Source organism: Taudactylus pleione, unplaced genomic scaffold (genome assembly GCF_031769625.1).
Source record: "Taudactylus pleione unplaced genomic scaffold, aTauple2 ptg000706l, whole genome shotgun sequence".
NCBI lineage: Eukaryota > Metazoa > Chordata > Amphibia > Anura > Myobatrachidae > Taudactylus > Taudactylus pleione.
Genome location: NW_028285108.1, coordinates 963,969 through 982,204, shown reverse-complemented (window position 1 = coordinate 982,204; position 18,236 = coordinate 963,969). Strand labels below are relative to the sequence as shown.

At 43.9% G+C, this 18,236-nt stretch overlaps 1 protein-coding gene and 1 pseudogene across 2 annotated transcripts in view; one reads left to right on the top strand and one right to left on the bottom strand.

Moving 5' to 3' along the window:
- The window catches only part of CNTN2 (contactin 2), a 118,799-nt gene that overhangs the window by 49,279 nt on the left and 51,284 nt on the right, over positions 1 to 18,236 (top strand). For both annotated transcript variants that reach the window (XM_088456464.1, XM_088456465.1), the window contains 2 exons: positions 595 to 804; positions 10,975 to 11,074. In XM_088456464.1, the coding sequence (XP_088312590.1) occupies positions 595 to 804; positions 10,975 to 11,074 (310 nt within the window). The remainder of the gene's footprint in view (positions 1 to 594; positions 805 to 10,974; positions 11,075 to 18,236) is intronic.
- Positions 4,103 to 4,221, bottom strand: LOC148477616 (5S ribosomal RNA; annotated as a pseudogene).

The following is an 18,236-nucleotide window of genomic DNA, read 5'->3' as shown; positions in this document are numbered from 1 at the left end:
CGGATGTGAAAGAGGGGAAGTGGGTATCTGCATGTTGTGCTTGCAAGTATTTTGTGATTGTAAGAATTAGCATACTTTCACAGCAGACCTGCGTAAGCGAATGCAGCAGCAATTGCATCAGAGATCCTTGCTGAATCAGGCCCAATGTCCACAGCAAATTCCTCAGAGGAAGCATGAGCAACCAAAGCCTGTATTTGACTCTGAGAAACTGCCATGATAATTTTCAGCAGGGGGCCAGCCGCAAAGCTTGGACAGCAGCTCAGGCTCCTGAATATTAATCAACTACTATTATGCTTACAAAAGGAATCAGCATATATATTTCCTAGTGAATACAAAGAGTACGATATTCATTGTCTGCGGAGATAACCATGGATGTGAGGATACAGGATACAGCTGGTGGCGTGGCTGTCATTGCCATCAGAAGTTGCTGACTCAATAGATTAAAAAATATAAAGTATATGTCCTTTCTGAAAGCGTGCCTGAGGGAGTAGATGTCAGGTAGTCATAGCCACGGTTTCCTTTTTTGGGGCCATTCAGGATGAATCAAGTAAACCAGTTGGTGGTTTTATTGACAACATAACCAATTTCTTGCAGCTCTGTCATACCGCTGGCTACTGAATGAGTCTCCTACATTCCTGCCTGCTGATAGCAGATACTTTGTGTCCCAAGTGACAGGAAATTTGTACATCTCGCACACAAAGACGGAGGATGAAGGGGGATATTCCTGTCTGACTACTAGCCACATCGCTTTTACCACCAAAAGTGTTTATAGCAGCTTCACCCGGCTCAGCATCACCCAAAACGGTTAGTGGCTCAGATAAATTGTGTATTAAGTGTTAAGAACTTTTAGTATGCAATTTGCAGGTGTAACTACACAAAACAAACCCATTACGCACCCATTATAAATACTCCCCTGGTCACAGTCAAATTCTCAGAGATGACACCAGCTGCGACTCAAATCCACCGCTTTGCATAATGTCACACAATTGCCACCATCAGACTCACATCGGTCGCACCATCGTTCATTAGTGCAGCCCTATGGTTGCTCAGAATGTCGATCAGAACATGGGGCCTAATTTAGCCGTGCTCGCATGCTGGGATCGCAAATGCAGCAGGGGGTGTCATAAACCTCCTGCTGCAATTGCATAATAGCAAGGACGGCATAGCAAAGCTGCCTGCGTGAAGCTTTTCAATTGCAATCCTTGCTGAATCACCCCCATGGTGCCAGGGCAACTGCAAAAAAAAACGTAGCCACTGGCCGGGAACACCCGCTTCTAGTTAGCCACTTCCACGCTGTAACACACACTGAAATTGTCTCTCTCTGAGTCCAAGTTTGTTCCGCTGTGCCAGGCAGTAATTATCAGGCTGCATGCACAGTGCCACTCAGACACATGCACAGACTGAGAACATTGGGCGCTTGCGACATAAATCAACACTGTGTCCACCTCTGAGTCAGGCCCATTGTCCCTAATGCTGTGCAGATTATGCAGAATGATGATAACTTCTCGTGGGCATTCCTCACTGCTGTAGGTTCAATCATTTAAGAAATAAATAATGATCTGACAGTGGTATTAACCTTTATTGTTAAGGCTATTGCATGATGTACTCATTAAAGCAGTGTCTTTAATGGCAGCAGACACTGCATTTTAGCATGCCTAGGCTTAGGCCTGGCCACACAGGCAGATAGAATAAATAAAGAGGTGAAAGTAAATGTCCTAGTTAGTCTGCTTCAATGGCCTGCAGTCACAGTCTGCCATGCTCTTCCAGCATAGCCAAAACCATCACTCCTTGGCACTACAGAACTTTTGGCCTACTAACTGGCCGCTTGCCGGCATCAGTGCTTAGAGCAAAACCCGGAGTTCCAAATCTCCCTTGTTGCTGCAAAATGCACAGGCTCCACTCTAGCCTCCCTTGGAGAAAGCTGATCCCACAAGAATGTGGGCAATTCAGGTGAGAGACAACCCCTCTCACCACAATATATAAAACCCTGCTTGCTTTTTCTGTTTTGAAAAAGTGGAAAAATGTCAAAGCAAGAAAACAGAAATATACATCATTTGCCTGAAGTTCACTTTCTTGCACTTTCATGAATATAAACAGTTGTTGGGCTATTTTGGGTATATATTATTTGCTCTTTTAAAAAGAGTTAAGGTGCGTACACACATAACGATGTTAGTAACCAACGATTTTCGTTAGCGATTTTCGTTCAGATTTTCCAAATCGTTTACAAAATTCGTTGGTTACTATATTAATGAATGATTTTGTGAACGATTTTCAAGAATGACGAACGCTTTTTTATTCATGCACACAGTGAATGGACATCGTTCATCGTTCATTCTGTACAACATGAATGATTCTGAACGAAAATCGTTTGTTGAACAGTCAGAATGGTCAATGAACTACAACCTACAAATGGGAGCGCGCATGAACGATTATCGTTCATCGTTCACCCAAAAAAATGAACGATTTTTTAAACGATTTAACGATAATGACGTTGTTTTAGTTAAATCGTTTACAGAATCGTTACGTGTGTACGCACTTTAAGTTTTATTTTATTATGAAAATTCAAATCAGTGGCCAATGATGTGCCAACATCGGTGGATTCGTGCCGCAGCCTGTGGGCATCTCAATAGGACTTTTATTAGCTGCGGCATCAGCATGAAGATGCAGGAGTGGTTGCGACAGAGTCCATCTCTTACTCACCTCCAGAGACTAGCAGTGGTATTTAATTACCAGGTACAGATAAGATAGGTACATAGTGCCTGATTCAGAGCCGCTCGTAAGCGGCCGCTCGTTCGCTCCGAGCGATGTTTGCCCAACTGCGCATGCATACGGATCGTTATACGCATGCGCGAACCAGTCAGTGCGGCCGAAATTCATGTGCTTGCAAAATAGCGAATGCCTGATAATTTGAGTGACAGGATGAGGCGTATGTGGGTGGTAACAGGGGAAGGTGCTTGAAAACGGGGAGTGGAGATCCGATCGCAGGCGTGCTTAAAGGTCAAAACGGGCGTTCTATGGGTGTGCATAATTAAAACAGCAGCGTCATTGACCACGTCACTGGGTTATTTTTTAGCCAGAACTGCTCGCAAAATTGTGGTAGCAAAAACCACCCACAAGAATAGCGAGCAGTTCATACCCTGTTCGATCTACTCGATTAATCTAATAAATAGCGGACATGACGTAGGATGCGAGCGGCCAGGGGGCGTAGTTTCCCAAAAAACGACCACAAGTTTTGTTCGCTCGTTCAGACCTAGAGGGGTGAACAGACCGCAAACAGCAAACGGTTCATTTGAATAGCCACCCCTATTTTCTGGACAAGCGAGCGCAAATAGCGACCGGCTCTGAATCAGGCCCATAGAGCATACATTTTTGTTTTATAAATATTATAACCACACTTCATTTCAACATCATAGAAACAAAATTAATATAAAATGAAAAATAACCTTAACTACTACAGTATATGGCACTAAAACCATATCTAAGCATGCATTTAATACTTAATGCAGAATGTCTAATTATGATATGTACATACTATATATATACAGCCATGGCCAAAAGTTTTGAGACAACACAAGTATTGGTTTTCACAAAGTTTGCTGCTTCAGTGTTTTCAGACCTGTTTGTCAGATGTTACTATGGTATACTGAAGTAAAATTACAAGCATTTCATAAGTGTCAAAGGCTTTACTTGACAATTACATAAAATTTATGCAAAGAGTCAATATTTGTTTAAAAAGAAAAGAGAAGAGAAGGGCTAGTTGTTGGTGCACTCTTATATATCAATGTATAGTTAAAATATAACCTTTCTTGTTTGTCAGTAAAATGATTAGGTACCCACACAGAAAATAGTTGCTAATAAGTATTGTACATTAATCACCTGTCATAGACAAAAACTGTATCATAAAATTACTATTACCAATCAAATATTGGATCTTTTTTGGCAAAATATCTATCAATAGATTTTATATTGAACACAAAAGATTATAGCTTGCAATTTATGATTTAATCACATGATGATCCATTACAGGTTTTGGATGTAGCACCAACGAACAATCTTATAATGCTCGCTTATGTGTATGTATAGTGCCAGAATATATTCTTTTCACCTACAGCACCTGGTATTCCCAAGTGGTCTCCCATCCAAGTGCTAACCAGGCCTATTACTTTATAGCTTCCAAGATCAGACGAGATTGGGCAGATCAAGTAATGTATTGCTGTAGGTATGGTAAGGGAAGTGGTAATCGCACATGCACAGGGTTAGAGCAAGAAATCTAGGACTATCATGGTTGAGTAGTCCATTTTATTAACAAAATACAATATTCAAAGAAGATTATGCATGAGCATACTTCATTTGTTGTACCTACAAGTAATAGATATTGCTTAAGTTACATTGTATATATATTTGTAATTCTTATGCAACAAAATAGTGCGTAAATATGCAGAGATTATCTCAAAAATAATGAAAAAACAATGTATCACACATCCATGTGTTTCATCCTTGTTTTGCAATCATCATATCCTTACTTAAGTGCTCGGATATACCATTCACATCATAAAGTCTCAATGCCCAGTTCATTTCAGATGGAATCTGCAGTGTATCATGTGAAAAATCATTTAGTATCAAGTCACATGTTATTAAGAGCAAGTCTTTATAATCATATATTATTTGCCATAGATAGCATACCATGTGTTGAAAACACCATAGGCATTGTCAGAATTTGTGGGTTTTTGTTTGTCCACCCACCTCTTGAGGATTGACCACAAGTTCTCAATGGGATTAAGGTCTGGGGAGTTTCCTGGCCCTGGACGAACAATGCCTTTTCCAGCATGATGGAGCACCTTGCCATAAGGAAAAAGTGATAACTAAGTGGCTTTGGGAACAATACATTGACATTTTGGGTCCATGGCCAGGAAACTCCCCAGAACTTAATCCCATTGAGAATTTGTGGTCAATCCTCAAGAGACGGGTGGACAAATAAAAACCCACAAATTCTGACAAACTCCAAGCATTGATTAGGCAAGAATGGACGGCCATCGGTCAGTATGTGGCCCAGAAGTTGATTGACAGCTTGCCAGGGCAAATTGCAGAGGTCTTGAAAAAGAAGGGTCAACACTGCAAATATTGGCTCTTTGCATAAACTTAATGTAATTGTCAATAAAAGCCTTTGACACTTATGAAATGCTTGTAATTTTACTTCAGTATACCATAGTAACATCTGACAAAAAGGTCTAAAAACACTGAAGCAGCAAACTTTGTGAAACCCAATACTTGTGTCATTCTCAAAACTTGTGGCCATGGCTATAGATAAGTAAAAGCATGGGAACATTGAAAAGAGACTGTGGGTAACAGACATGTTAATCCCATCTGCACACTAATGAGTCTATTCATGATGTTAATTATCGGGGTCCGAACAGACACCGATAATTAACATTCTAACTCTCCGCAGATGCCAGAGCAATTCATCATTGCTCCAGTGCGGAGACAGCTGATCCGAAAATCAGTGAATCTTTTCACTGTGCCTTTCACAGCAGTGACACTAGTGCACATGCATGATCTACAGGTCACGCATGCACACAAGAACCCCGACGTCCGGCGGAAGGAGCTGGACAGGGGTGGAGGGATCTGAAATCCCTCTTCGCAACCCGGCACTCCTTCTCATAAGGAAGGAGCGGGTTGTGAGCCCTGTATTTTCGGAGCTTGATGAATTCTGTCCCCATACTAGTGTATGGGGACAGCGGCCATTCCGCCAGAGGAAGGTAAGCAGGAGATATCTGTGATACTAGTGTATGGGGACAGCGGCCTTTCCGCCAGAGGAAGGTAAGCAGGAGATATCTGTGATACTAGTGTATGTGGACAGTGGGCCATTCCGCCAGAGGAAGGTAAGCAGGAGATATCTATGATACTAGTGTATGGGGACAGCGGCCATTCCGCCACAGGAAGGTAAGCAGGAGATATCTGTGATACTAGTGTATGGGGACAGCGGCCATTCTGCCACAGGAAGGTAAGCAGGAGATATCTGTGATACTAGTGTATGGGGACAGCGGCCATTCCACCACAGGAAGGTAAGCAGCAGATATCTGTGATACTAGTGTATGGGGACAGCGGGCCATTCCGCCAGAGGAAGGTAAGCAGGAGATATCTGTGATATTAGTGTATGGGGACAGCGGCCATTCCGCCAGAGGAAGGTAAGCAGGAGATATCTTTGATACTAGTGTATGGGGACAGCGGCCATTCCGCCAGAGGAAGGTAAGCAGGAGATATCTGTGATACTAGTGTATGGGTACAGCGGGCCATTCTGCCACAGGAAGGTAAGCAGGAGATATCTGTGATACTAGTGTATGGGGACAGCGGGCCATTCCGCCAGAGGAAGGTAAGCAGGAGATATCTGTGATACTAGTGTATGGGGACAGTGGGCTATTTCGCCACAGGAAGGTAAGCAGGAGATATCTGTGATACTAGTGTATGGGGACAGCAGGCCATTCCGCCAGAGGAAGGTAAGCAGGAGATATCTGTGATACTAGTGTATGGGGACAGCGGGCCATTCCGCCAGAGGAAGGTAAGCAGGAGATATCTGTGATACTAGTGCATGGGGACAGCGGGCCATTCCGCCAGAGGAAGGTAAGCAGGAGATATCTGTGATACTAGTGTATGGGGACAACGGCCATTCCGCCAGAGGAAGGTAAGCAGGAGATATCTGTGATACTAGTGTATGGGGACAGCGGCCATTCCGCCAGAAGAAGGTAAGCAGGAGATATCTGTGATACTAGTGTATGGGGACAGCGGCCATTCCGCCACAGGAAGGTAAGCAGCAGATATCTGTGATACTAGTGTATGGGGACAGTGGGCCATTCCGCCAGAGGAAGGTAAGCAGGAGATATCTGTGATATTAGTGTATGGGGACAGCGGCCATTCCGCCAGAGGAAGGTAAGCAGGAGATATCTTTGATACTAGTGTATGGGGACAGCGGCCATTCCGCCAGAGGAAGGTAAGCAGGAGATATCTGTGATACTAGTGTATGGGGACAGCGGGCCATTCTGCCACAGGAAGGTAAGCAGGAGATATCTGTGATACTAGTGTATGGGGACAGCGGGCCATTCCGCCAGAGGAAGGTAAGCAGGAGATATCTGTGATACTAGTGTATGGGGACAGCGGCCATTCCGCCAGAGGAAGGTAAGCAGGAGATATCTGTGATACTAGTGTATGGGGACAGCGACCATTCCGCCAGAGGAAGGTAAGCAGGAGATATCTGTGATACTAGTGTATGGGGACAGCGGCCATTCTGCCAGAGGAAGGTAAGCAGGAGATATCTGTGATACTAGTGTATGGGGACAGCGGGCCATTCCGCCAGAGGAAGGTAAGCAGGAGATATCTGTGATACTAGTGTATGGGGACAGCGACCATTCCGCCAGAGGAAGGTAAGCAGGAGATATCTGTGATACTAGTGTATGGGGACAGCGGGCCATTCCGCCAGAGGAAGGTAAGCAGGAGATATCTGTGATACTAGTGTATGGGGACAGCGGCCATTCCGCCAGAGGAAGGTAAGCAGGAGATATCTGTGATACTAGTGTATGAGGACAGCGGGCCATTCCGCCAGAGGAAGGTAAGCAGGAGATATTTGTGATACTAGTGTATGGGGACAGCGACCATTCCGCCAGAGGAAGGTAAGCAGGAGATATCTGTGATACTAGTGTATGGGGACAGCGGGCCATTCCGCCAGAGGAAGGTAAGCAGGAGATATCTGTGATACTAGTGTATGTGGACAGCGGGCTATTCCGCCAGAGGAAGGTAAGCAGGAGATATCTGTGATATCTCCTGCTTTAGCTTCTTGATGAATGGCCCGAATACTTAATTTGTACAATTGCATGTGAAAATGTTAATTTTCTCCTGCTTTTGTAGAAATTAAGTGATGATGAATAGACCCCTAAGAAACATGATGCTTATATTTATGGGAAAGAGAAAATGAATTTAACCATATATAAATATATGTGGATTAAATAGTATATAAAAATGCAATGCTGCCGTGATGTCAACTGCATTCCTCCAACACAACAGAAAAAAAGATGTTGCTTACTTGGAATCACATATTTAAATGATCTGACAGGTGGAGGTTATTGGGCATATATTTAAAGCAACATATAAACAAAAATATCAAATTAAAATATTTTTCACTTTAAATAAAAAATTTATTAAAAGAAAGATAGTTTAATGACAAGGGAGGGACAGATGTGCTTTGTTTCATGTTATTCATTGTGCAAAATGTGCATTTTCAACATTGCATTAATCACACACATGGGCATATGGCAGAGGTTCCCAAACACGGTCCTCAAGGCTCCCCAACAGTTCAGGTTTTAGAGATATCCATGGTTGAGCACAGGTTGTTAAATAAACTTGACTGAGGTGCTAAAATACCCCAGTTTGGGGTAACGTACTTAGTGAATTATCTGCTCAAAGAGTATTTTTTCTTAAAATTTGCATCTTATTCACACCACTAAAAAAAAAAAACTACATTACAAATGTACCCTGACCACTGGTGCTGGCAGTGCTTGTATATCTGTGTGATAGGAATGGCGGCGGGCATTAATTCCACCACATTTCATCATGCTTAATCTCTGACTTTATACACATTTTAAACCAAAAGTAGTAACAAAAGCAGCAGCCTAGTGTCACTGGCACACTGCGAAAGATTTTGTATGTGGCAATCAATGTGACTAAGACGCAATATTTAGGAAAACAATTTTCGCTACCTGTGGTGGAGCAGTTAAGTCACGTGAGGCATCCCGCGCCATATGGCAAAAAGACGATAGATGTATGAGGACACATCTGTTTAGATGAGCTGTGCTACTGAATCCTCCTAAATGACCCCACCAAAATAAAAATTAAGGAATAAAAAAGATTGTACTTTAAATTAAATTAAATTGTATACGTCAACACCTTATCAATGTGGTTTTCAGAACATGAACTGTTAAATTACAGAATGTGTGTATATATATATATATATATATATATATAAACTATATGAACATATATAAAAGTATGTGCAATTGCAAATGACTTGTGAGCAGAATATATATATATATATATATAGTATGTACATATATATATATATATATATATATATATATATATATATATATACATATACTGTCTGTGTGTATATAATATATATATATATATATATATATATATATATACACAGTCAGGTGCATAAATATTGGGACATTGACAGAATTTTAATATTTTGGCCTCTATTCTCCACCACAATGGCTTTGAAATGAAACAGACAAGATGTGCTTTAGCTGCAGACTTTCAGATTTAATTTGAGGGTAATTACATCCAAATCAGGTGAACGGTGTAGGAATTACAACGGTTTCTATATGTGCCTCCCACTTTTTAAGGGGCCAAAAGTAATGGGACTATCAACTCAAAAGCTATTTCATGGACAGGTGTGGGCTATTCCCTCGTTATTTCATTATCAATTAAGCAGGTAAAAGGTCTGGAGTTGATTCTAAGTGTGACATTTGCATTTGGAATCAGTTGCTGTCGACTCTCAATATGAGATCCAAAGAGCTGTCACTATCAGTGAAGCAAGCCATCATTAGGCTGAAAAATCAAAACAAACCCATCAGAGAGATAGCGAAAACATTAGGTGTGGCCAAATCAACTGTTTGGAACATTCTTAAAAAGAAAGAATGCACCGGAGAGCTCAGCAACACCAAAAGACCCGGAAGACCACGGTAAACAACTGTGGTGGATGACAGAAGAATTATTTCCCTGGTGAAGAAAAACCCCTTCACAACAGTTGGCCAAATCAAGAACACTCTCCAGGAGGTAGGTGTATATGTGTTAAAGTCAACAATCAAGAGAAGACTTCACAAGAGTGAATATAGAGGGTTCACCACAAGATGTAAACCATTGGTGAGCCTCAAAAACAGGAAGACCAGATTAGCGTTTGCCAAACAACATCTAAAAATGCCATTACAGTTCTGGAACAACATCCTATGGACAGATGAGACAAAGATCAACTTGTACCAGAGTGATGGGAAGAGAAGAGTATGGAGAAGGAAAGGAGCTGCTCATGATCCAAAACATACCACCTCATCAGTGAAGCATGGTGGTGGTAGTGTCATGGCGTGGGCATGTATGGCGGCCAATGGAACTGGTTCCCTTGTATTTATTGATGATGTGACTGCTGACAAAAGCAGCAGAATGAATTCTGAAGTGTTTTGGGTAATTTTATATGCTCATATTCAGTCAAATGCTTCAGAACTAATTGGACGGTGCTTCACAGTGCAGATGGACAATGACCCGAAGCATACTGCAAAAGCAACCAAAGAGTTTTTAAGGCTAAAAAAGTGTAATGTTATGCAATGGCCAAGTCAATCCCCTGACCTGAATCCGATTGAGCATGCATTTCACTTGATGAAGACAAAACTGAAGGGAAAATGCCCCAAGAACAAGCAGGAACTGAAGACATTTGCTGTAGAGGCCTGGCAGAGCATCACCAGGGATGAAACTTAGCGTCTGGTGATGTCTATGCGTTCCAGACGTCAGGCTGTAATTGCCTGCAAAGGATTTGCAACAAAGTATTAAAAAGTGAAAGTTAGATTTAGGATTGTTTCGTTTGTCCCATTACTTTTGGCCCCTTAAAAAGTGGGAGGCACATATAGAAACCGTTATAATTCCTGCACCGTTCACCTGATTTGGATGTAATTACCCTCAAATTAAATCTGAAAGTCTGCAGTTAAAGCACATCTTGTTTGTTTCATTTCAAAGCCATTGTGGTGGTGAATAGAGGCCAAAATATGAAAATTCTGTCAATGTCCCAATATTTATGCACCTGACTGTATATATATATATATATATATATATATATATATATATATATATATGAACTGCAGTTCTCATAGGATGCTACAGTGCGTTTGTAGAATTTTCTGTGAAATAATGAACTATAGCTGTTTTGTCTTGCTGCAGAGCCACGTTTGTATGCCCCGAGTATTAAATTGCGCTTCCCTGCTGAGACATATACTCTTTCCAGACAGTCAGTGACGTTGGAGTGCTTTGCTTTTGGGAAGTAAGTTACCTCCATTTTGTATTTATAGTTATACAAAAGAAGATTAATTGATTTTTGCAAGCATTAGTCACCATTATCTCTAAATATAACTTTCATTTAAAAAAAATAGATGCAGATGATGATCATATAGAGCGGCAACTAACACCATAGTGTTCCCACATCAGTATAATAGAACTATTAAAATAATCTTATGAGGCTCAGAAAATGAATATTCTATTTGTTGTCCAAAAAGAGAAGTTTCCCTACTCAACTAAAACAACTTGTGGTAAAGAGCCACTGTGCGGTATAATGCTACAGTCTAAGCACCTGTACACTCTAAACTAATCAAATGGCTTTATTTACTGTAATCATCAAGTAAACATATTTATTAAAACAGCAATTATAATTAATTATATGTTGTTTAAATGGTATGCAATCGGGAAGCCGACTGCCTAAATACCGGCAGCCGACTTCCCGACTGTCATATCCCGGCAAGGGTGAAATGCCGGGCGTCTAGATGTAGACGCCTGCATTTCCCCGATGCCGGGAGACCTGCGCCCGGCATCCCGATCGTAGTGATGCCAGGCGCCGTGAGCGGACAGCCGCGGGGGGGAGGGTTAGGTTTAGGGCTCCCGGGGGGACTTAGGGTTAGGCACCCCCCCCGGGAGGGTTAGGGTTAGGCTAGGGGGAGGGAGGGTTAGGTTTAGGCACCCCCGGGGGGGACTTAGGGTTAGGCACCCCCCCGGGGGACTTAGGTTTAGGCAGCGGGGAAGGGGGTGGTTAGGGTTAGGCACTTGGGGGGAAGTTAGGGTTAAGGGGGTTAGGATAGGTTAGTAGATACTCACCTTTCCACGATCAGGATTTCCAGCGCTGTTGGGCTTCCTCTGCTTCGAACTCTGCTCATGTCGGGCTGCCGCTGACGGGAATCGAACCGCCGGACATGCGGCCGGCGGCATTTCATACCCATTCCGTTTAAATACTAAGAACTAAATAATTTTAGCTAATCATCTTCTATAATCATATGAGAGCCTGCTGTCAAAAATATCTATCAAGATATAAATACATAGAAGTTGAGAGTCCCATTACCATTTTAATCTCCCGATGTACAACTAATCATTCAGGCTCCTATTCAAGTCTGAGTGACAGGAGGCTTGTTATACGCCTGGCGAGGGTTTAAAGACATGAGGCTTTGGTCAGCTGACACGGACCAGACAGGGTTAATTGTTGTATTGTTAGCTGATTAGCATATTTGCAATTTCATTGCCAAGTAGTTAGGGGTGTGTTTTGAGGGCATGTTTATTCCCTATGGAGCTTTCTAGTTCCTCTTGCCTGTCGGACATCCCACTCTCCCTCCCTAGTTGTTGTAGGCTGATTCTACCCTACTGGGGTCAGTGGCACCACTGGTCCAGGTGGGGCTTATGGGTTTGTGTCATTGGAAGGGGAGCCGGATACCTTGAGTGGAGTATTATGGGCTGGCAGAAGGCCCCCATCTAGGCCTGGTAGTGGAAGTTTGCAGATGGTTTGCCACCATACTTTCCCCTTTTTCAATTAATTATAATTTAAAATTAAATAAAAGCTGACTCTTTTTTCCCCACCAATATCTGCCTCTGAGTCTTTATTTTAGATAAGTTTGTCAACTGTCTGGGAATGTGCAGGCTCAAATCAGCCGATATATACAAACTGAGAGTTTTTAAATAAAGACAGTGATAAAATCTGATCCTACTGCAATCCTGTAGATGTAATCAGCACAATACGTGCAGTCAGGAGTATGACAGAGCCTCCCCTGTCGTACTCCTGAGATTTGATATGAAAATGATTAGGATAATACAAAGAAGATATTTATAACTTATAAACTTCTTCTTTGTTTATTGTAATCATTTTTATAGTTAACACTCACCAGTTTTGTGAAACTCCCATGGACTCCCAGGGACTGCAGGGAGGCAAGAGATGAGGCAGTAACAGCTCAGCCTCACCTCTGTATAGTCAGACACTGCTTGCAGAGCTGGGGACGAAGCCATACCACGGGCATTAAATTGCACAGAAAGAGAGATAATAGAGGCATGCCTCTGAGTATGGGGGGCATGCCTTGAGCACTGATGGATACCTTGGATGTCATATGGCCAGGAAATGCACTGCAGTGTTTAGAGATCAGAGCTCAGTCAGTAGATGCAAGAGAATACACAGTGAAGCAGGTAGGAGAATCAATGGCCATTGAAGCTTAGTGTAGTGAGGGGAGAGTTAAGGTGAGTAGGGATGAGACAGGCTCCCAGCACTCAGACCCATCTCCATGTGTTCCTCCCCAGCCATTGACCTCACTGCACTTCACTGTCACTACATACTTGCCAACTTTCACCTCCGAGGGAGTGCCCAGAGGGAGGATGCAGCTGATTACTGTCTGCATCTTGTTATTAATACACTCTTCTCTCTTGCTGCGTAGTGTCACCAATCTCAGTTCATTGAAGAGGGAATGTGCACAAGATGATGCGATTCTTTGAGAATCATGTCACCGCACCTCATCTCTGCTCCACCCATTTCACTAGGCAGTGGGTGGGTTACGGGAGGCTGACCTACTCTTCTGGGAGTCCATGGGACGCCACAAGAATTGGTGAGTGTCACAGACATTCTGGGAGAAAAGGTTGCAAGTATGGATCACTATCATTTAATTCCAGATAAGATGGCAGTACATTTCTTCACACTTGCCTCCATAACCACATACATAAAGACTTGCCTTCACTAACATAACCACACAAGTGGACAGGTTGCTGCCCCTTATATGATAAGCACAGGGCCAGATTCTAGGCAGAGTGACGGGCGGTCGTCCCATGGGTCCGGACAGCTATTATCCAAAACTGGCGTAACCGCTCTGATCTGTGGTCTCCTTCTCAGCGGCTCAGCTGTTCATTGTTACACAGCGGCCTCCGAGGAGCTTCACATCAGGAGTACAGTCTTGCGAAAGTAGACGTCATGTCGCGAGACTGACAGTTCACAGTGGCGACGCTGTGTGTAGGGCATAAGCTGAGAAGCTCAAGGATCTGTTTTCTCTGTTCCCCGGCGGGAGTCCGGCTGAACAAGTAAGGCAGCCCGCTGTCCCACACATTATATCATTATAAACATATGAGGCATATACACTACCCTACCCTGCAACATGACCTCTTCCATCAGGTACAAAATGCTCTGCTCCTGGACTTCCCACCTAATCAATTATTGCAGTCACCTGTGTTGAACTAGGTAATTGATGAGACAGGTGTTTCCCCACCGGTGGCTGCAATCATAAATTAAGAGGGAAGTCCAGGAGTAGAGTACTTTGTAACTAACGGAATGGGTCATATTGGAGGGTCAGCACTACAAGTCTCCTGATTATATGTGTGTGCATACTGTATGTGTGTGAATGTATATATATATATATTTATTTTTTTTTGTATTTTTTTTTTTTTTTTTCAATCACAGTTTATTACATTTTACAGGAAATGTAATAACCTGGAATTGCATAACTATATATGTAAATATATATATATAAATATATATATATATTAGGGGTGTGCACCGGCCACTTTTCGTGTTTTGTGTTTTGGTTTTGGATCTGGATCTTTCTTCGTGTTTTGGATCTGGATTGGTTTTGCCAAAACCACCCTTCCGTGTTTTGGGTTCTGGGTTTTGTGTTTTGGATCTGTATTTTTTTTTTAAAAAGCATAAAAACAGCTAAAATCACAGAATTTGTTGGTTTCTCTGCTCCTATGCTATTATTAACCTCAATAACCTTAATTTCCACTCATTTCCAGTCTATTCTGAACACCTCACACCTCACAATAGTGTTTTCATGTCCAAAAGGTTGCACCGAGGTAGCTGGATGACTATGCTAAGCGACACGAGTGGGCGGCACAAACACGTGACCCATCTAGGAGTGACACTGCAGTGGCAGACAGGATGGCAGTTAGAAAAACTAGGCCCCAAACTGTACATAATGCAAAGAAAAAAAAGAAGTGCAAGATGGAATTGTCCTTGGGCCCTCCCACCCACCCTTATGTTGTATAAACAGGACATGCACACTTTAACAAATCAATCATTTCAGCGCCAGGGTCTGCCACACAACTGTGGCTGAAATGATTGGTTCGTTTGGGCCCCCACAAAACAAGCTGGCAATTAATGTGTCCCTGCACAAACTGGCTCTACGGAGGCAAGATGTCATCCTCATCCTCCTCATCCACCGATTCCTCACCCTCTTCAGTGTGTACATCCTCATCCTCACAAAGTATTAACTCGTCCCCACTTGAATCCACCACCACAGGTCCCTCTGTACCTTCTGGAGGCTGGTCTCCCTGGAAGAGCTGATAATTCATTTTGATGAACATCATCTTCTCCACATTCTGTGGAAGCAACCTCCTACGCCTTTCGCTGACAAGGTTCCCGGCTGCACTAAACACTCTTTCCGAGTACACACTGGAGGGGGGGCAACTCAGGTAAAATAGAGCCAGCTTGTACAGGGGCCTCCAAATTGCCTCTTTTTCCTGCCAGTACAGGTATGGACTGTCTGACATGCCTACTTGGATGCTGTCACCGATGTAATCCTCCACCATTCTGTCAATGGTGACAGTATCATATGCAGTGACAGTAGACATGTCAGAAATTGTTGCCAGGTCCTTCAGTCCGGACCAGATGTCCAAACTTGGTCCTGCCTGCCCTGCATCACCGCCAGCGGGTTGCTTAGGATACCTAAGTTTTTTCCTGGCAGCCCCAGTTGCGGGAGAAAATGAAGAAGGAGCCGTTGACGTGTCACGTTCCGCTTCAGCTGACAGTGTGTTCACCAGCAGGTCTTTGCACCTCTGCAGGCTTGTGTCGGCCGGAAAGAGAGACACCACATAGGCTTTAAACCTAGGATCAAGCACGGTGGCCAAAATGTAGTGGTCTGATTTCAACAGATTGACCACCCTGGAATCCTGGCAAAGCGAATGAAGGGCTTCATCCACAAGTCCCACATGCCGAGCGGAATCGCTCCGTCTTAGCTCCTCCTTCACTTTCTCCAGCTGCTTCTGCAAAAGCCTGATGAGGGGAATGACCTGACTCAAGCTGGCTGTGTCTGAACTGACTTCACGTGTGGCAAGTTCGAAGGGCTGGAGAACCTTGCACAACACGGAAATCATTCTCCACTGCGCTTGAGTCAGGTGCATACCCCCTCCTTTGCCTATGTCATAGGTGGATGTATAGGCTTGTATGGCCTTTTGCTGCTCCTCCATCCTCTGAAGCATATAGAGGGTTGAGTTCCACCGCGTCACAACCTCTTGCTTCAGGTGATGGCGGGGCAGGTTCAAGAGTGTTTGCTGGCGCTCCAGTCTTCGGCACGCAGTCGCTGAATGGCGAAAGTGGCCAGAAATTTTTCGGGCCACCCAAAGCGTCTCCTGCACGCCCCTGTCGCTTTTCTGAAAATTCTGCACCACCAAGTTTATTGTGTGAGCAAAACATGGGACGTGCTGGAATTTGCCCAGATGTAATGCCCGCACAATATTGGTGGCGTTGTCAGATATCACAAATCCCCAGGAGAGTCTAAGTGGGGTAAGCCACTGGGCGATGATTTCCCTCAGTTTCTCTAAGAGGTTGTCGGCGGTGTGCCTCTTACTGAAACCGGTGATACACAGCGTAGCCTGCCTTGTAACGAGCTGGCGTTTCTGAGATGCTGCTACTGGTGACGCTGCTGCTGTTGCTGCGTAAGGTGATACATCTACCCAGTGGGCTGTCACAGTCATATAGTCCTTAGTCTGCCCTGTTCCACTTGTCCACATGTCCGTGGTTAAGTGGACATTGTGTACAACGGCATTTTTCAGGACACTGAGGACACTTTTTCTGATGTTTCTGTACAGTCTCGGTATCGCCTGCCTAGTGAAGTGGAATCTAGACGGGATTTGGAACCGGGGACACACTACCTCCATCAATTGTCTAAATCCCACTGCACAAATGGCGGATACCGGACGCACGTCTAACACCAACATAGCAGTCAAGGCCTCAGTTATACGTTTTGCTTCAGGATGACTGCTGTCGTACTTCATCCTCCTCGCTAAGGACTGTTGGAGGGTCAATTGTTTAGTAAAAGTAGTGGTGTTCCTACTTCCTCTCTGGGATGATGAACGACTCCCAGCAGCAGCAACAGCAGCAGCGGCAGCAGTAGGCGTAGCAATGCAGGATCCTCCAGAGGAATCCCGGATAGGAGAGTCAGTCATGCCAGTGACATGGACTGCAGGACTACTTCCGATCCTGACTAAGGAGGAAATTGACGAGGAGGGAGTTGACGGTGTGGTTTGCAGGCGCTTGGATACAACAGGACAACGGGATTTAGGTGTCCCTGGACTGCTTACGGTCTTAGCCAAAGTTTCTGAACTTGACAGTAACTTTTTATGAACGCGCTGCAGGTGCCGTATAAGGGAGGATGTTCCTAGGTGGTTGACGTCCCTACCCCTACTTATTTCACCTTTACATATGGTACATATGGCAAGACAGTTGTTGTCCGGATTTGGATAGAAATATTGCCAGACCAAAGAGGTGGAATGTTTGGTCTTCTGCCCAGGCATGACCGTGATGGGCTTTTTCATCCCACGGACAACAACTGTCTCCCCCGGAGCCTGATTTAAACAAACCACATCACCATCAGAATCCTCCTCGCCAACTTCCTCCTCAGCGCCAGCTACACCAGTATCCTCATCCTGTTGTACTTCAACAGTGACATCTTCAATTTGCATATCAGCAAGTGGACTGTGGGTGCTCCTTTCAGCACTTGCAGGGGGCGTGCAAATGGTGGAAAGAGCCACCTCTTCCCGTCCAGTGCTGGGAAGGTCAGGCATCGCAACCACCACCACACTTGGACTCTCCTTGGGGATTTGTGATATCTTCTTAGAAAGCACAGTTCTTCGCTGTGCTTTTGCCAGCTTAACTCTTTTGATTTTTTTAGTGGGAGGAGGGCTTCCATCGTCATGTGAAGCTGAACCACTAGTCATGAACATACTAGGGATCGACCTTAGCCGTTCCTTGCCACTCCGTGTCGTAAATGGCATATTGGCAAGTTTACGTTTCTCTTCAGCTGATTTAAATGTCTTTTTCAAGGTCATTTTTCTGAACTTTGCCATTTGGGATTGTATGTGCCCTCTACTATGACATTGGGCATCGGCCTTGGCAGACGACGTTGATGGCATGTTATCGT